This window comes from Oncorhynchus clarkii, chromosome 17, assembly GCF_045791955.1.
Source record: "Oncorhynchus clarkii lewisi isolate Uvic-CL-2024 chromosome 17, UVic_Ocla_1.0, whole genome shotgun sequence".
NCBI classification, from domain to species: Eukaryota; Metazoa; Chordata; class Actinopteri; order Salmoniformes; family Salmonidae; genus Oncorhynchus; species Oncorhynchus clarkii.
Genome location: NC_092163.1, coordinates 31,389,696 through 31,410,390, shown reverse-complemented (window position 1 = coordinate 31,410,390; position 20,695 = coordinate 31,389,696). Strand labels below are relative to the sequence as shown.

General features: G+C 42.7%; 1 protein-coding gene across 2 annotated transcripts in view; it reads left to right on the top strand.

Annotated features, from left to right (window-relative positions):
- Positions 1 to 20,695, top strand: part of LOC139370694 (chromodomain helicase DNA binding protein 6) — a 106,299-nt gene that overhangs the window by 13,451 nt on the left and 72,153 nt on the right. For both annotated transcript variants that reach the window (XM_071110324.1, XM_071110323.1), the window contains exons 3-8: positions 15,419 to 15,999; positions 16,694 to 16,853; positions 17,209 to 17,358; positions 18,097 to 18,162; positions 20,137 to 20,195; positions 20,523 to 20,640. In XM_071110324.1, coding sequence (XP_070966425.1) covers positions 15,419 to 15,999; positions 16,694 to 16,853; positions 17,209 to 17,358; positions 18,097 to 18,162; positions 20,137 to 20,195; positions 20,523 to 20,640 — 1,134 coding nt within the window. The remainder of the gene's footprint in view (positions 1 to 15,418; positions 16,000 to 16,693; positions 16,854 to 17,208; positions 17,359 to 18,096; positions 18,163 to 20,136; positions 20,196 to 20,522; positions 20,641 to 20,695) is intronic.

Genomic DNA, 20,695 nt, shown 5'->3' with positions numbered 1-20,695 from the left:
GAGAGCTGTCTAAATATGACTGTTTGTGTTACGTCAATATTTCCTCAGTTAGCTTACAATATTTCCTATTGTAGCTTACATTTTCCGGTTTCAAATAAAATTGTATTTGTCACATACACATGGTTAGCAGATGTTAATGCTAGTGTAGTGAAATGCTTGTGCTTCTAGTTCCGACAATGCAGTAATAACCAACGAGTGATCAAACCTAACAATTTCACTACAGCTACCTTATACACACACAAGTGTAAAGGGATGAAGAATATGTCCATAATGAGATATGAATGAGTGATGGTACAGAACGGCATAGGCAAGATGCAGTAGATGGTATCGAGTACAGTGTATATACATATGAGATGAGTAATGTAGGGTATGTAAACATTATATTAAGTGGCATTGTTTAAAGTGGCTAGTGATACATTTTTTTTTACATGTATGGCAGCAGCCACTCAATGTTAGTGGTGGCTGTTTAACAGTCTGATGGCCTTGAGATAGAAGCTGTTTTTCAGTCTCTTGGTTCCTGATTTGATGCACCTGTACTGACCTCTCCTTCTGGATGATAGCGGGGTGAACAGGCAGTGGCTCGGGTGGTTGTTGTCCTTGATGATCTTTATGGCCTTCCTGTGACATCGGGTGGTGTAGGTGTCCTGGAGGGCAGGTAGTTTGCCAACAGTGATGCGTTGTGGAGACCTCACTATCCTCTGGAGAGCCTTACGGTTGTGGGCGGAGCAGCTGTCGTACCAGGCGGTGATACAGCCCGACAGGATGCTCTCTATTGTGCTTTTGGTGACAAGCCACATTTCTTCAGCCTCCTGATGTTGAAGAGGCGCTGCTGCGCCTTCTTCACCACGCTGTCTGTGTGGGTGGACCAATTCAGTTTGTCCGTGATGTGTACGCCGGGGAACTTAAAACGTTCTCCCCTCCACTACGGTCCCGTCGATGTGGATAGGGGGGTGCTCCCTCTGCTGTTTCCTGAAGTCCACAATCATCTCTTTGTTGACGTTGAGTGTGAGGTTATTTTCCTGACACCACTCTCCGAGAGCCTTCACCTCCTCCCTGTAGGCCGTCTCGTCGTTTTTGGTAATCGAGCCTACCACTGTAGTGTCGTCTGCAAACTTGATGATTGAGTTGGAGGCGTGCATGGCCACGCATGGGACTATCATTTTCTTTTCAACAGGACAATGACCCAACACACCTCCAGGCTGTGTAAGGGTAGTTGACCAAGAAGGAGAGTGATGGAGTGCTGCATCAGATGACCTGGCCTCCACAATCACGTGACCCTCAACCCAATTGAGATGGTTTGGGATGAGTTGGACCGCAGAGCGAAGGAAAAGCAGCCAAAAATTGTTCAGCATAAGTGGGAACTCATTCAAGACGACTGTTCAAAAAGAAAATCCAGGTGAAGCTGGTTGAGAGAATGGCAAGAGTGTGCAAAGCTGTCATCAAGGCAAAGGGTGGCTACTTTGAAGAATTTAAAATATGTTTTAATTTGTTTAACACTTTTTTTTTGGTTACTTCATGATTCCATATGTGTTATTTCATAGTTTTGATGTCTTCATTATTATTCTACAATGTAGAAATAAAGAAAAACTCTTGAATGAGTAAGTTTGTCCAAAATGTTGACTGGTACTGTATATATTTTGAATAAAGATCTTAGTTCAACGCAGAAAATCATTCAAACAAACTCCGATGGGTTTTCAAAAATGTTTCCCGAAATATTTGCATACAGTCACAAACCCTTCTGCTGCTGCGGTCAATCAATGGCCATGGCATTGAATATTTTCTTCAAAGAGAGGATGCCGTATTAAGATGCATAATGTAGACAAAACTACTGAAAATAGCCTTTTACAAGATGAAATCATGACGTGAGCATTTAGGAGACAATGGACATATAGGCTTATAGAAAGAATCAACGAACTCGCGCACACCCCAGTAAAAGCACCTGTCAATCAAGGCCACCAGCGTATGTCAGGCACAATCAAATATTTCTCCTGTCCTTAAAATGTATTTAAAAAAAGCAAGGCCTACCTTAGGCTTAGCTGAAAGTAGGTTATAAGATAATGAATTGAAAAGGAAAGTTTGAATTGGACAGCTATGCTAGTATGAAGATGAAATTGACAATCATTAAAATGGGAAACAAATACTAGTAACATGTCCATAACTTTTTTTTATCAGCTGATTATCGAGGAGAGAAGTGTTGGAAAGATTTGGGGAAGGGTAACTAAACATTTCTGCAGCGTTGAAGGTCCCTAAGAACACCGTGCCCTCCATCATTCTTAAATGGAAGAACTTTGGAACCACCAAGACTCTTCCTAGAGCTGGACGCCCAGCCTAACTGAGCAATTGGGGGAGAAGGGCCTTGGTCAGGTAGGTGACCAAGAACCCGATGGTCACTCTGACAGAGCTCCAGAGTTCCTCTGTGGAGATGGTTGTCCTTCTGGAAGCACTCCACCAATCAGGCCTTTATGGTAGGGTGGCCAGACGGAAGCCACTCCTTAGTAAAAGGCACATGAGTTTGGAGTGTGCCAAATGGCACCTAAAGGACTCCTCTGCCCATGAGAAACAAGATTCTCTGGTCTGATGAAACTCCATCCCTGTGGTGGCAGCAACATGCTATGGGGACACAGGAAAACGACCCTAAGCACACAGCCAAGACAATACAGGAGTGGCTTTGGGACAAGTCTCTGAATGTCCTTGGGTGGCACTCAGCCCCGGACTTGAACCCGATCAATCGAACATCTCTTGAGACCTGAAATAGCTGGGCAGCGACGCTCCCCATCCAACCTGACAGAGCTTGCTTGAGAGGATCTGCTGAGAAGAATGGGAGAAACTCCCCAAATACAGGTGTGCCAAGCTTGTAACGTCATACCCAAGAAGACCCAATGCAGCAATCGCTGCCAAAGGTGCTTCAACAAAATACTGAGTAAATGGTCTGAATACTTATGTAAATGTGATATTTCAGTTGTAATGTTTTATACATTTGCCAAAATGATGGCGTATTGTGTGTAGATTGAGGAGAAAAAAACGATTTTAATCCATTTTAGAATAAGGTTATAAATTAACAAAATATGGAAAAAGTAAAGGTGTCTGAATCCACATTCAAAGTAAGCTGTGTGGTACACGGGTGAGGTTCTCTTCTTCCTCTCCTTCCACTTTCCTCTCGCTCCACTCCTCCCTTGAGAATTAAAAAGGGTATCGTTAGAAAGGTTAACTTCCCCTCTATTACAGTAAAATAATATGACCGGTTCTGTTGGATCAAACCTCAAATGGAAATAGCCTGTTGAAACCACTTGCCAGAGAGGAAGAAGTGATTTCTCATCTTTGTTGTTGTGAGTGGCAGGGGGAGGGGCTTGGTATGTGTGTAAACCAAAACCTGTCCAAAATAAACCCAATGCATTTCTATTGGCTTATTTTGGCCCTAAGTTTGTCGCCTGCCTTCCTTCCTTTGGGACATCAGGACTTGACATTAAGGCTTACCCGCTTGTCCAGGGGCAAGTCCCCCCAAAAAATACTTGAACAACCAGATTTCAGATGTCCGAATGGACAAGTAAAAAATCACAATCAAACAATTACTTCGATCAGAATTGGATCAGGCTGCCACTGTTCAAGGTTGACATTCTGAGTATATTGCCCATATATTTATTATAGCCTATTTCAATGAATGTGTTGTTTTACACAAAGCAAGAGGACAATGTATACAGAGCTAAGTTTCACCAAAGCAGCACAAAATAGCTGGTCAGAATGATTATTATTATTATATATATTTTTTCTCTCTGGTAAATGATCTGGGACAATAGCCAAAGTCCAGTTTTATAACGGACACTCCGGTCTTATTGTTTGTTGTAGAAGCCCAAATGTTATATTTTCTCGAAATTTGTTATGAATGACTTGGCATATTAACACTAGAATGGCCACTGACGTTTTGATTTTGTACAAAAAAAAATCACCCCCTTCCCTGACTGTTCCTAAATGTTTGTATTTTACACTGCTTATTTGTCAGAATTTTGAAATCACAAACAGAGTATTTAGAGCCTTTTTACCTGTTCCTAACTTAACCTGCCAACCCAATGTGCTGTAGGCTGTGGTACCCAGCCAGGGGCTAATTCGTCTCTCACTCCTCACTGAATGAATGACAAATAGATGAATTGGAGATAATTTAATTTAAATTAGGCATAACTGAATGATAAGGAGGGCGAAGAGTTTGATTTTAATTTAGAAAGACAATAGTGTAATAATGAGTTTATGCCTTCATCAGCAGCAAATAATTTGAAACGCGCCTTGGGGGTTGATACCATTCTCTTTTACATTTTACTTTGTAAAAATAAGCTGTTACAGGACTGTTTTAATTACTGTAACTCTTTAATATAATTTATTGTAAGGGAAACAAAAAACATGGTATGTGTTAGAGTGGGCCTTTAGAATAATGCAAAACATATCCTCGACTCTATCCAACTTGATTTGTGGGAAACGAACGATGCCAGTCAGCCTGCGCAGCCGGCCCGTCGAAACAACACCTAAACTATATCACAACTAATTTCACTCATAATAAGAGTTGGCCTATAGACAAGATTTAAATGGACAAAAATCTGATGAGTGACAATATTAGGCCCTATCAGTTGTCAAATTGTACATGAAAAGATGGGGGCATCTTGTTATTTACAGATGCAGGGAAAGGGTCATCACTTTGATTTCTATAAAGTATGTGAAGGAGCACATTCTACTGTTTCTATTACACTTACTTTTGTCAAATAACTCATAATTCAAGAGGTGTGCAGTTTTATTTCCAAATGTCACTTTTTCCAAGGATATCCATGCTGTCCATGCTTTCATCACCTTACCACTTACGCGGCAGCATTGACATTCGTATTACACTTTACAGCTTTACCCCATTTCATTGAGCCCCAATCTGTAGGTAAAGCTGTACAGTGCAATATGAATGTCAATATGTGCCTGTACTGTGTCCCTGCCCTCTCTCTCTGTCCCTAGCTAGCTCGCTATGAAAGATGCAAGTATCTGTGTTCTCGGAACTATGGCAACTAATCAGTCTCATCCGCTCCAAAAATACTGAATCTTAGGAGTCGATTCCGAGTGGAATGAAATCTTGACACTCAGAAATGAGAGTCGAGGAATCAATTATTTTGGAGTTGACTCTACACAACTACATCATCATCATTAACACTGCTGGAAAAATGGCAGAGAAAGGCAAGCAACAACAGCAAAGTCCTTTATGGCAATACTTTGAGAAGCGAAATGAGAAGGAAATGCAAACTGCGAGGTGAAATTTAGGTACGTTAATGGTAACACGTGCAGTGCTTAACCATCTGAAAGGGATGAGACGCAAATCATTGCTGGCAGCAGCACAGCTGCATTGTAAATTTATACGGGAAACCGATGGCTGTTTTAAACGGGGTCTCAAACCTAAAGGGCTTTCAAACCATGAGAAAACAAGATTCTCTGGTCTGAATAAACTAAGATTGAACTTTTTGGCATGAATGCCTAGCATCACGTCTGGTTGGTGGAACCCTGGTACCATCCCTACTGTGAAACATGGTGGCAGCATCATGCTATGGGGATGTTTTTCAGCGGCAGGGACTTTCAGGGTTGAGGGAAAGCTGAACAGAACAAAGTACATAGATCCTTGACGAAAACCTGCACCAGAGTGCTCAGGACCTCAGACGGGGGCAAATGTTCACCTTCCAACAGGACAACGACCCTAAGCACACAGCCAGAGCCCAGACTTAAACCAGATCAAACATCTCTTTAGAGACCTGAAAATAGCTGTGCAGCGACGCTCCCCATCCAACCTGACAGAGCTTGAAAGGATCTGCAGAGAAGAATGGGAGAAACTCCCCAAAAACAGGTGAGCCAAGCTTGTAGCGTCATTCCCAAGAGACAGCATTCAACCATGGAAAGATGTCTGGGAATATGGCTGAATATAAACAGTGTAGTTATTCAATCGCTCCCTATCCCAATCTGCTGTCCCCACATGCTTCAAGATGACCACCCTTGTTTCTGTACCCAAGAAGGCAAAGATAACTGAACTAAGTTACTATCGCCCCGTAGCATTCACTTCTGTCATCATGAAGTGCTTGGAGAGACTAGTCAAGGATCAAATCACCTCCAGACTTACCTGCCACCCTAGACCCACTTCAGTTTGCATACCCCAACAGGTCCATAGATGATGCAACCGCCATCGCTATCATTGGCCACTTTAATAAATGGATCACTAGTCACTTTAATGACACTTTAATAATGTTTACATATCTTGCATTTCTCATATGTTTCTACTGTATTTTATACCATGTATTGCATCTTACCTATGCTGCTCGGCCATCTCTCATCCATATAAATATATGTACATATTCTTATTCCATCCCTTTATATTTGTGTGTATAAGGTAGTTGTGAAATAGTTAGATTACTTGTTAGATATGACTGCACTGTCGGAACTAGACGCACAAGCATTTCGCTACACTCGCATTAACATCTGCTAACCATGTGTATGTGACCAATAATTTTTTGGGGTGGCACAGCTAGCACTGCGATGCTGTGCCCTAGACCACTGCGCCACCCGGGAGGCCCCGTGACAATGACTTTAGGCTGTAATCGCTGCCAAACGTGCTTCAACAAAGTACTGAGTGAAGGGTCTGAATACTTGTGTAAAATGATATATTTCAGTTTTTATTTTGTTTTTGCTTTGTCATTATGGGGTATTGTGTGTAGATTGATTGTGGGAATTAGTTTTGGGTATAAGGCTGTAACATAACAAAATGTGGAAAAAGTCAAGGGGTCTGAATACTTTCCGAATGCGCAGTAGTAGAATTCGATGCACACTTTTCCACAATGCATTAGAAGAGGTGTGCTGCGAGTGATAGGCCCTAGTTCTCTTCAAGTAGCCAAACTTAATTGGGGAGATACCCGAAGCTTCTACCTTGGTGTTCAAATGTATGCTAAGTAGCTTTTGTTCTCTTTAAAATGATCATGAGTATTGCATCACAGGCTAGCTTCATCTTTGAAAACAGAAGTGTTATTTTCTGTTTTCTCACTGAAAAGTATTCCTTGTTCTCTTGTCAGAGCTTTAAAACGAAACACTAAAACATCTTTTGATTTCTGAATGTGTCGGCACCAGTGACTCGGGATGTAGCTGCGTTATTGATGTCATGTTAATCAGGCATATGGATTGTTTTAGTTTGGTAGGCTAATCTACCTATTTTCATGTATGGATCAAGCCTTAGCAGTCGTTCTGATCTTGTTTCCAATGATCAGTGCTTTACTTTTTTATTAGGTTGCAGTCTGGCGGTTCTGAGTTTGCGATGCACCTGACTATCAACATTTTTCTGTGCAATAGCATTTTGATTTTAATATTTGAAACGTTTTGATGTGTGTGTGTGTGTGTGTGTACTAGGCTTTGATTTAATTAATATGTTGTGGCAGTTTGGTTTCACTAATAAATATGTTGAAATGGAACCAAATGATCTGTTTCTGTCTTCTATCCTATTTTAAAAAAAATGACTGATGGGATTCATGGTCTGCTACGTTATAGGTCAAATGTGTAATTATGCCTATAACTCCATTCCTATTATATTCAAAGTTTAGAGAAATTAATCAAATTGGAAATTAGCTATTTTCAGGCTGGTTAGTGCGATGCATGTCTGTTGAATATGGAAAACTCCACCCACACCGGCCGTGCCGCAACTACTTAGCCAATCAGGAGCCGCTACTCCGTGATGTATTGTTGTCTCTACCTTCTTGCCCTTTGCTGTTGTCTGTGCCCATTAATGTTTGTACCATGTTTTTTGTGTTGCTACCATGCTGTGTTGTCATATGTTGCTGCCTTGCTATGTTGTTGTCTTATAGGTCTCTCTCTTTATGTTGTGTTGTCTCTCTTGTCGTGATGCTTGTTTTGTCCTATATTTTAATTAAATTGTATAATTTTTTTTATCCCAGCCCCTGTCCCATCAGGAGGCTTTTTTTCCCCTTTTGGTAGGCTGTCATTGTAAATAAGAATTTGTTCTTAACTGACTTGCCTAGTTAAATAAAGTAAAATACTGCAGTGCAGGCCGTGGCATACTGTATCATTTTTACTAAACTGTACGTGCTAAATAGTGTGCAACAATGAGTAAATAGTATGTAGTATGGCTGTGTCCGAATACCCAATGTCTTTAGGGAGGTAGCATGGGGGAAACATTGACCTGGCTGCAGTTGTGGCGATCGACAGCTCAGAAGGCTGTATTGATTCATAGGGAATTTGATTGCAGGCAGCTTCTGTGTGGTCGACAGAGTTGGCTTGCATGCGAGTACACTGCAGCACGTCACTAGGGGCTGCGTGTGCGTGCCGCCGTGCGTTTGTTTGTGTGTGTGTGTGCAGTCGCTAGTACATGGGATACGTAGAGCCATGAAGCCTCAGAACAGTGTGCCGGCAGCTTTGTGGTTCTGGAGACAGGAGCCTGGATGGATTTGACAGGGATAGTGACAGACCGAAGTCATGGAAGGAAGTGGTATGAAGGAATATTATTTTGTCTCAGACAAAAAGCCATGTTTTTTTTTTGTATTTTTCAGTTTTTGCGCTGCCAGTTTGGCTGTTTGCAGCCTTGCCCATTGTTTGCAAACTGGTGAACGTTCTATGAGTGGGTTAAGACCTCAGTTCGGCTGGCGCCTAGTTGAGCTTGGCTAGGCGAACCGAACCGAACGAGTGCTTGAGAAAAAAAAAAAAAAGTGACAATCTGTCATTCATTTTGACGTTTTTGCCCGAGGAGATCTTAGTCACGCAATTTTGCATCTGACTTGGATGTTTGTGCAGTTTTTCTCAAGTGAAAACATTTGCACGAGGACGAGTCATCTCTCATTGAATAACAACATGCACTTCATTGAGGAATCCCTACTGTTGACCAATCGCTGATGATGGGGCGTAGACTTCGGCTACTGACTTCTGCTTGCCTGGTGAAAAATATAGTGTGCCTGAACAGCCAGAAAAACCCTTGCCGAAGTCCAAAACGAACGAAAACGTCACTAAATGTCGTCATAATATGTGCACAAACTGTTTTGTCTGAAAAGCATGTGGACACCTTTAGTAGGTGTCATTTACATCATAAGTGCAGTGGTTCGTCCTTTAAAAGTTGCAGCGTACTGCAGCACAGCTTGCGTGGTGCCGCAAAATTCTATGGCACGTTATTTAAGTGCCAAGCACTGGTACCATTAATGCTAGTTAGTGCTAGTTTGACCATGAGGGCATCTTTGAGAAGCATTTGATAGCCTTCATTAGTTGTTGAACTAGAGAATTTAAAACTTTTTTTGTAAGAACATTGTATATGGGACTAATTTTAAGAGATTTTGCTTAGTTAATTTGGTTAATATTATGGTGTTTCTATTCCAAGAAAAACGAAAAACCCTCTGGATTTCCGTTAGGATGGAACAGAAAATATGGCGCTGTATAATGTGACGGTCGGGAGTAGGCTACAGTACTGGGCTATTTAGTTAAAGAATCCCCGTGTCGTGCGGGCACGTGGGAGACGGGTTCAATTCCCCGATGGGGAGGAAGAAGTAGTCTGTCCTTTCTAAATAAGAATTTGTTCTTAACTGACTTGCCTAGGTAAATAAAGGTTACACTAAGAGCTTAACATTTATACACTAACCAAGACCTGAACAGAGATTCAGTCAAAATAAAACATCTCATTGATTTATCAAGACCAGTCCCCATGCATGCAGTGCAAAACGTTGTAGGCTATTGCTTCTAACTTCAATATGATCTTTAAATAAGACCACCACTTTTAACAGCACATTACTCAACACTAGTAAGATTCATGTCGCTTATGGTAGCCCTACAGAGTGTCAAAAAATATGACGTGACTCTCTGCCAATAATTACATATAGAGGATCGGATTATTGGAAGATTTCTAAATACAAACCAAAAGCCGCCTCATGAGTCTCCCAGTGGCGGCCGGCACAGGTATCTGTAGCAACTCATTTTGCATTGCTATGCAGTGACTTAGACAGCCGTGCCACTGGAGAGGCCCCTTCCACGAAGTATCAAAATACAGAGTCTCCAAAATGGCCTCAAACCTTTTTTAACTAAAGTGTGCAATTTGTAATCTGTATAAAGGCCAAAATAATATTTGAAGGCCAAAACATTTATTTCTGTTTTTAGAGGGAGAGAAATGCTGGGCCAATTGTGCGCCATCCTATAGACTCCCAATCACGGTCGGCTGTGATACAGAATAGGGGATACAGCTGGAGAACTGCAAGGCAATCCCATTGTGCGCCACTCGGGAGCCATTACCAATATGACCAATATATATTGTCCTGATAATAACAGGGTTAATAATATATCTGTGAGAATATCCAATGGGCTTTTATATAATTCTAAATTAATAATCGCTTTGTGTAAAAATAATATATTTAGGAGATTTTGATTTTTGTACAACGTGATCGGTCGGGAGTGGGCTACACTACTACAGTAAGAGTAAAATAATAAAAACCTTATTGTAACAACAGTTTTAGTAAGTAATACTGAAGTCGTGCACAATTATCAGTTTCTGTTTTAGGTTTATGTCGCCCATTCATTGTCAGTTAGACACAGTAGACCCAAAAGCATAATCAGTGCTCCCCCTTGTAATCAACTCCCCCTTGCGCTGGTCTGGAGCAATGAAGTGGTGGCACACAGGGTACCGTATTAAATCACAAATGACCTCTAAGTACCGCAGCATAGTCGCAAAACTTTTAGAGGAGAAACCACTGTACCATGGTATGTTTTCATGTCCTATTAATGACTTTCTGTCTAGGCTATATGAATTGTAGAAAACCCTTACAGTGCTACTGGGCATTTTCTCTCCGCTCTCTCTAACTCACAAACTCTGGGACACCTTTTCACTTTGCAGAGGAAGGGTAACAATTTATTTTTTATTTTTTTAGTACCCTTCCCCAGATCTGTGCCTCGACACAATCCTGTCTCGGAGCTCTACTGACAATTCCTTTGACCTCATGGCTTGATCTTTGCTCTGACATGCACTGTCAACTGTGGGACCTTTTATATAGACAGGTGTGCCTTTCCAAATCATGTCCAATTAATTGAATTTACCACAGGTGGACGTCAATCAAGTTGTAGAAACATCTCAAGTATGATCAATGGATACAGGATGCACCTGAGCTCAATTTTGAGTCTCATAGCAAAAGGTCTGAATACTTATGTAAATATGTTATTTCTGTTTTTTATTTTTAAATTTTCAAAGAAATCTAAACCTGTTTTCACTTTGTCATCATGGGGTATTGTGTGTAGAATAATTATTTAATCAATTTTAGAATAAGGCTCTAATGCAACAAAATGTGCAGGGGTCTGAATATCTTTCCGAATGCCCTGTATCAGGAGTTCACTTGCTATATAATGAAGCACATGCAACCTTTACCGTCGATTCATTTCTTCCCAACTCTTTCTTTCCCCTCCTTGCCTCTTTTGACCTCACAATCACAAGGCAGGCAATACGCTTGACCTCCTCTTTTACGACAGACTGTTCACCTACTAATCTCACCCCCATCCAGGTCTCTGATCACTACTTTGTTTCCTTTTCTGTCTGCCTCTAGCTACTCAGCCCATAACCCAGATGGCCATGCCCCATTGCAATCTTCGCTGTCTCTCTCCCACTACTCTTCTCCTCTTCTCTCCTCTTCTATCTCCCGTCTGCTATATCCTTCCGCCTCTTCGACCCTACTCTCCTTCCTTTCCGCGTCCTATGACTCGCACTGTCCCCTTTCCTCCCGGACGGCTCCGCTCTCCCCTCCTGGCTGAGTGACTGTTTGAGTTTACAGAACAGGGCTACAGGCGGCTGAGCGAAAGTTGAGAAAAACGAAACTTCCGATCAACCTTCCACTCCCTCTTCTCAACCTCTGTATGCGCTGCTAAAGCCACTTTCTATCGCTCTAAATTTCAAGCTTCTGCCTCCGAACATCCGTCTCCCTCCTTAATCCTCTACCCCCCTCCTCCCGTACTGCGGATGACTTTGTCAACCACTTTGAGAAGAAGGTTGACGACGTCCTTTCCTCATTAACTCAGCCTATTGAGTCCGTTTGTCCCATTCACACAGAACTACCCTACGCCTTGACCTCTTTCTCCCCTCTATCTCTCTCCAGATCCTGCTACTAGTGAGGTCCGGACGCCTGACAACTTGCCCGCTCGACCCTATCCCCTTCTCCCTTTTCCAGACCATCTCTGGAGACCTTTTCCCAATCCTTACTTCCCTCATCAACTCATCCCTGACCACTGGCTGTGTCCCCTCTGACTTAAAAATGGTCCAGAGTTGCTCCCCTTCTCAAGAAACCAACACTCGACCCCTCTGACGTCAAAAACTACAGACCATTATCCGTTCGTTATTTTCTTACCAAAAAACGTGACACGTGCTGTCTGACCAACTCTCTCACTCAGAACGATCTTCTTGACCCTAAGCAGTCAGGTTTCAAGCTGGGTCATTCAACCGAGGTGACATAGAGAGGATCTGTGTCTGCACCACGTACTCTCACTACTGGTGTCCCCTAGGGCTCGGTTCTAAGCCCTCTCCTCTTTTCTCTATACACCAAGTCAATCTGCTCCAACATATTCTCACATGGTCTCTCCTATCATTGTTATAAGGATGACACTCAACTTTTTTTCTCCTTCCCCCCTGCGTGCCTGGCAGATATCTCAGCTTGGACGTCGGCCCTCAAGCTCAACCTCGACAAGATGGAGCTGCTCTTCCTCCCTGGGAAGGCCTGCCCGATCCAAGACCTCTCCAACACTCTAGGGTGTCCCCCTCCCAGAGTGCAAAGAACTGAAAACATCATAGCATTGACTCGCTCCTGCAGGCTCATTCTCTACAACATCCATAGAGTACGACCCTACCTCACACAGGAAGCGGCGCAGGTCCTAATCCAGGCACTTGTCCTCTCCCGTCTGGACTACTGCAACTCGCTGTAGACTGGGCTCCCCGTTTGTGCCATCACACCCCTGTAACTTAGGCTGCAGCCCGCCTGGTGTTGAACTTTCCCAAGTTCTCCCATGTCACCCCGCTCCTCTGTACACTCCGCTGGCTTCCAGTCTCGCATCCACTACAAGACCATGGTACTTGCCTACGGAGCAGCAAGAGGACCTGCCCCTCCCCACCTTCAGGCTATGCTGAAACCAGAGTTCCCCGTTCTGCCACCTCTGGTCTCGTTACTTTTTTCCTTCTTACTAGATCTGGCTTTGCTGATAGCTACTTTATTGAGTAACAATTTACATAATATGACTGTGAGGTGTGGTTGTCCCACTTAGCTATCTTAAGATTAATGTAATAACTGTAAGTCGCTCTGGATAAGAGTGTCTGCTAAATTACTAAAATGTAATGTAGTGTATGCTATTGCCTACTTCTATGGCCTAGCCTTATAGCAGGCCCTGTTCATACTGTATAGATCACTGTGTTGCTACCACCAGGTACTGCTAATGTCTTTACATATTGCATACTATGCTAGTTCACTGCTAATGTACATAGTGTGATTACGGTGCTACGTCCTGCTCGCTAGCCCAGTGCTATTAGCCGCTACATGCTAATCCGTAGTCATTTATATTGTGTTGCATAGCGGTGCTATTACTGTTAGCCTGTGCTACATGCCTAATTGCTATTAGCCTTTGCTGATGTGTAATAGATTCCCTGTTCTATTCCATTACAGAAAACCACTTCACTTTCATCTATTCCATCAGTCTACTTCCTATTGCTGTGTCTGTATGTGTGTCTGTTTGTTGTGTGGTAATAAATGTGTGTTCTGTACATCTGTCTCCTACTGGTCATTCACCCTTCTAACCCGAGGACCCAGGCCGATTTGTACCTAATAATTTAAACTTTTGAGATCTCCACTATTTGGTGGCACTATTTTTCATGAAGGCTGAACATGTGTGTTTTCCATCTCACAATCCTAAGAGCTCCATTCAAGGTGTGTGTGTGGAATTTTACTATCTGACCAAGGCTGTGTCCTAATGACAGTGGTTGGCCTTCTCTCTTTCAATGGTTCAACCAAGCCTGAAGACTGGCAAAAGCAGCTGTTGACCGATGCAGGCGATCGGGTAGCGTCTGTCCAATCAAATGCTAAATGGGGGAAATGCCAAATAGTCCCGCGAGCTGGCAACGAAAGAGTTACCACAGAGACTGCGTGTTTACGTTGCTGCTTCCCGCAGCTTGGTACAGACCCTGTTTCCGTGGCAACAGCCCTGATTCCAACTGGCGCTTGGGAGTCTGTTTCATTGACATTATCCTCATACCTGCATGAGGCAGGCTGCAAATAAACGCAGCGCGGCAGAAATTGCATGTCTAAGTCATCCCATATACCCCTCCACATGTGCTCTGCCTTGGTTTATAAATAACATGTTGCTCAAAATGGGCCTGCGACGATATTAGCCCATATCACATGAATCGTGCCATATCTGCCTTCTCTACACACAATTCTCTACTGGAAGTGATTCAGTGCTCATGGATACAATTGGTGAAGCTATAAGAACATTATATTGTTGCTATATTAAAACTCAAGGACTTCTCTCTGACCTTGTGTCCTTGAGTTTTAATGAGTTCTGGGTCTGCTTTTGTATCTTTGTAGCTGTAAAAGTAAACCTCTTGGCATGAGTCTTGACTAAAGTTATGGTTTCATGTGCTCATAATTTTGTAACAATATTAACACAAAAGCATTGAGGAACGCATTTAGTCAAATTGGGTCAGACCTCGACACCCTGGTGATGCATGCCGATTTCACCTGTGTGTTTGACCTTCACTAATGGATTGATTCAGCTCGTGTACAGATGGCTATGCATGCCAAAATCATGTTTAATATCTGGACACGCCCATAACAAATAATGCCTCCCCCCTCCCCCCACAACATCAGGGTTGTGCACATCTTTACTATATCACAGAATTGGTAGACCAGCGCAGGCCCTCTTGACTGACATCTTTCATCTCAAGGGCTAGTCGTAATGTGTCATGGGAAGGGTATAGATTTTATTTCTCCGTATAATTAACTGCATTATGACAGCCCAGCAGTGCATTTGAGGAAGGGAGAGGGGAACATGGAAATGCAGAGGATTGAAAAAATTCAGAACCGTAAAGGAATTCTGAGAATGGAATTAAATATTCCAGAGGATTTGCAGGCTTTGGGGTTTTAACCTCTAATTTGATACATGAACATTTGTCATGTGCCAAATTTTACTGAGAAAGACTACACTTAAAGAAAGCCCAGTGGTAAAATCTGGTGATTTAGTTATTTTTCTAAAGCCATTGTGTATTGATTCTGAACAATGACTGGATTTGCATTTGCAGTAAGCCCACAGTTGTGTTTACTCTCATTATGAGTGGAAGATAGAGGCATGACACCCATTTTATTATTTTATCTTGGGTATTTTCATTGAGTCATTAACACATCTTCTTGTTTTCTTCCAGATGTCTACCATCCACTTACTAAAGCACACTCCAGCTACAGCAGCCTCTACTGCCACTGACCAAAATGCACAAACTCCATTTCCCAGCGGACCTTTAGGCTCCAAGGACCAGATCAGGGTCCTAGGAGGCGGGCAGATCAATCACTGCATGTCCCACGCCAAGCACCCCAGGATGGGCGAGGCGGGCACTAGTTCAGGCAGCCTCAGCCCCTGCGCCCCCTCGTCACCCCTCAATAGCGAGGAGGACGATGGAGGAGGCGGGCGGCGGGCGAAGAAGAAGAAACGAAAGAAAAAAGACAAAAAGGGCGAGCCTGGTGCCGCCTGGCAGCACAAGGGCTCGGAGAAGGACAACAAACCAAAGAAAAAGAGGCAGCAGAAAGAAGGGAAGGAGCTGCTGCCATGCAAGTCTAAGGCGCCCAAGAAGTTGGAGGTCAAGGTGAAGGAGGTGAAGTCGCCGAAAGAGGCACCAAAAGAGGTGAAGAGAGGGAGGAAACCCAAGGTGCAGGCCCCGCCCCTGGCCAAGCCCCCTGCAGAATGCAAGAGCGCCCCATCTCCTCCCAGGCAGAGGGGCCGCAAACCCAGGTGAGGAGCTTTTTACCGCTAGTGCTTTCACTCTGTTTCTCGATTGATGGGTCACAACCAGGTTCTCTTGCGGTTAAAGACTTGGTTGTATTTAGTTAGAGACATGGTTGTGTTTTTCTAGTTTGGAAGAAATGTTTGGAATGTTTGCAAGTCAGACTCACTGCTGTAACTGCTTCATCTCCCCTCAGTTGGAGAGATTGGATTTTCCCCAAAGGGTGGATTTTTCCAGGTTGTACCATGTCCTTGAACCTTTTTAGGTGATGTAGTCGTGGGAGTTGGGAGTTAATATTTGTCCGGTGCTAATATTTAGCAAAATTCTGTGGTCTGGTTGGAATTTCCATAGCAGAGTGAGGGGTATTTTCCTAATCACTCTGCAGGACAGATTTGAGAAATTAATACTGTGGGTAACCTTTTTTTTAAACCTATGCACTCTTATCTACACACCCCCAAAAAAACATAAAAAAAACATAACCAAGAAAAAAAAAAGTCCCACTCATCCAGCTGTGGGTATTCTCTGCTAGTATAGCTGCTGAGATGTGAGGAGATAAGGCGGTAAATACACATTGCAGGCATGACCCACTGGTCAGCTGAGTACGGATTACAAACACTCCCTAGTTCCGACCATAGAAATAAAATTACTAGAATAGACATTCTCTAGTATTTATATGGTGCCAATCCTGCTGTGCCTCTACAGAGAGCAAGTCCTACAAGGGCCGGTACCAGTGGAGAAGAAGAAAAAGGGCAAGAGGAAAAGCGTGGCTGTCCTCCAGGAGGCTGGAGAGAGCGACGACGCGGCCTCCCTGTCCACGCTGGTCGTGGGGGGAGAGGAGAGCATCGACCCCCTTGACAACACTGTGAGGAACTGACTAACAGCATGAGGGCTGGGGGAAGTGCAGGATAGGCTGAGTGACACTTGCTTCTCTAAAACCTCACTATTACAATGTTTTTATGTGGTAGCGTACATTAGTATAGCTGTGTGTGTATAATTTGTGTAGCCTGTACTGTATTCTTAGATTTTCAATTTACTTGAAAGCGGTGGTTTGTTTAACACCACAATCTACTTACTTATCATGCTGACACTCCCCAAGTAATACTTTTTTATCAGTATACAGTATTTATCTACGTAGTACAGTAGCTATTGCTTGAATCGATTACACTAAGTTAACCCAAACCACCCCTCGACCACCCGCTATCTTTTTTCTCTGGTAGAAGCGTCGCTCAGGGCGACAGGTGAAGCGCAGAAAGTACAACGAGGACCTGGACTTTAAGGTGGTAGATGATGACGGGGAGACCATCGCCGTGCTGGGGACAGGCCGTATCCCTGCCCTCAACGCTGCCACTCTCGCCTGGCAGGCTGAGGTAGCAATCTTGTTCTTGTCTTTGGCCATGTCTGAATACTCCTATCATCCTAATAGGCCTTTTGTGTATGCCAAAAAGGTTTTATGTTACATTTTGAAAAACTCATTCAGACTTCATCTAGTATGAATTCGTTGCACTATTGAGGAAGAGAATTGTCTTTTCGGACACACGTGTTTGACAACAGCTGATTATGTCATACTCATTTAGACTTTTCATCTAGTATGAATTCGCTGCGCTATTGCCGAGGAGAATCATCCTTTGACAACAGCTGATTATCAGATAAGAGAAGGAGCTGTGCCAAAATGAATGAATGGAGGGGAACAACCCAATTGCGCATTAGATGATGACTTCTCATTGTGGATGACTGTATGTTTGTTGCTTTTTGCAGTGGTTCTTAAACCAGTCCTCGGGGACGCCCAGACATTCCATGTATTTGATCTATTCCAGAGCTAGCACACCTGATTCAACTTGCCAACTAATGATCAAGCCCTTGATGAGGTAGTTCAGGGGGTCCCCGAGGAGAGGTTTGAGAACTAGTAGCTTACCGCATACGATTTTACTAAATAGTATTTTTTTAGTATGGTTTATACATTTAGTAAGTAGTTGGCTGCAAAGATTTTGGACACCGCCACAGTCTCTCCTCTCCCCCTCTCTCTGCTATGCCCAACTTCTGTCCCCCTCAGTAAGGCCAAACACACTCTTACTCGTAAGTAATCCCCTCTCTCCCCTCTGTCACAGGAGCCCCCTGAAGATGAGGCAAACATCATTGAGAAAATCCTGTCGGTTCGTACTGCGAAGAAAGAGGTACACCGCCCGACACGCACACGTTTCCCCTATAACTATTTTCAGCAGTGGATGCCAAGATTTATTTTGTTGAACAACTGAAGGTCACTTCAGATGAAAAATGACATTCTACTACAGTTTATCTTCCTTTGAAACTCTTCTGAAAATCATGGACACTTTAATTGTATATCTTTAATTGTATATCTTGCTATATCGTGCTCAATGACATCACCAGCCAGTTAATCTGTATATTAACCCAAAAAACTATTTAGCTAGCGTAAATTTACTGTTTCTTAGCCAACAATTATTACATACATCTATTAATAATAAGGTTAGCTACACTTGCAGGATTACAAGCTAGCTAGCTACCTTGGAGGCTTGTCGGATGATCTGATGAGAATCTGAGGAAGATATGTGACTTGTCTCTCGGATCTTAAACGAAGGTCTCGGCAAAAAAAAAATATATTCAGTACCAGTTAAAAGTTTGGACACCTGCTCATTCAAGTGTTTTTCTTTATTTTGACAATTTTCTACATTGTAGAATAATAGTGAAGACATCAAAACTATGAAATAACACATATGGAATCGTGTAGTAACAAAACAAGTGTTAAACAAATCAAAATATATTTTATGTTTGAGATTCTTCAAAGTAGCGACCTTTTTCCGCTTTGCACACACTTGGCATTTTCTCAACCAGCTTCGAGGTAGTCACCTGGAATGCATTTAAATTAACAGGTGTGCCTTGTTAAAAGTTAATTTGTGGAATTTCTTTCCTCAATGCGTTTGAGCCAATTAGTTACTTTAAAACATGAAGGTCAGTCAAATGCGCAGTCGCAAAAACCATCAAGCGCTATGATGAAACTGGCTCTCATGAGGACCGCCACAGAAAAAGAAGATCCAGACTTATCTCTGCTGTAGAGGATAAGTTCATTGGAGTTACCAGCCATTGGAGTTACCAGAAATTGGAGTTACCAGAAATTGAAGCCCAAATAAATGCAGAGTTCAAGTAACAGACACATCTCAACATCAGCTGTTCAAAGGAGACTGCGTGAATCAGGCCTTCATGGTTGAATTGCTGCAAAGAAACCACTACTAAAGGACACCAATAAGAAGAAGAGACTTGCTTGGGCCAAGAAACGCGAGCAATGTATATTAGACCGGTGGAAGTCTGTCTTTGGTCTGATTAATCCAAATTTGAGATGTTTGGTTCCTACCACCATGTCTTTGTGAGATGCAGAGTAGGTGAACAGATCTCAGATCTGTCGTTTCCACCGTGAAGAAAGGAGGAGGTGTGGGGGTGCTTTGCTGGTGACACTGTCATGATTTATTTAGAATTCAAGGCACAGCAAGGCTACCACAGCATTCTGCAGCGATACGCCATCCCATCTGGTTTTCTCTTAGTGGGACTATCATTTTTTTTAACAGGACAATGACCCAACCCACCTCCAGGCAGTGTAAGGGCTATTCAACCAATAAGGGGAGAGATGCATCAGATGACCTGACCTCAACCCAATTGAGATGGTTTGGGATGAGTTGGACCGTAGAGTGAAGGAAAAGCAGCCAACAAGTGCTCAGCATATGTGGGAACTCCTTCAAGACTGTTGGAAAAGCATTCCTCATGTAGCTGGTTGAGAGCATGCTGAGTGTGTGCAAAGCTGTCATCAAGGATTTAACACTTTTTTTGGTTACTTCATGATTCCATATGTGTTATTTCATAGTTTTAATGTCTTCACTATTATTCTAAAATGTAAAAAAAATAGGAAAAATAAAGAAAAACCCTTGAATGAGTAGGTGTGTCCAAACGTTTAACTGGTAGTGTGTGTGTGTGTGTGTGTGTGTGTGTGTGTGTGTGTGTGTGTGTGTGTGTGTGTGTGTGTGTGTGTGTGTGTATTTATGTATCACACTCTAGCAACAAGGTGTCTGGATAAGCAACATGTTTGTATACTTTAGTTGATGTTTTAGTTTTTCTCTATTTTTTTTCTATTTTTTTTCCAGGCATCGCCTGAGGAGACACCTGAGGAGTCAGAGGAGTTCTATGTCAAGTACAGAAATTTGTAAGTGTGCTTAGCAAGGTGGAAGGCCACAGTGACAGTGGTTATCTGATAACAGACATTCTGTAGCATCAAATAGTCCCAATTCCTTTTGAAGAATTCTTTGTGTATGACATATTATGATGGGATAGCTCTAGAGAGGTTTTCAAAGCTGCGCCCAATCAAAAGGAGGATTTTCTCATGTTGATCTATGTTATATGATGCTATGGCCTGTGGGATTGCTTCTTAAATGTTGGACTAGTTTAATTTAGTGCATTGTGTACACACTACTTGAGATACTTTTCCCCTTGAATTTATAACTTGAACCCCCCCTTTTACTCTTGCTCACAGTTCCTACCTGCATTGTAAGTGGGCAACCTTAGAGGATTTGGAGAAGGACCCTCGCATACACCAAAAAATCAAGCGCTTCAGGACTAAGCAGGCCCAAATGAAGCACATATTTGTTGAGGTGAGCCTACTCACATCTCACATTTTTCTGAATTTTTTGGGGGGATATTTTATGT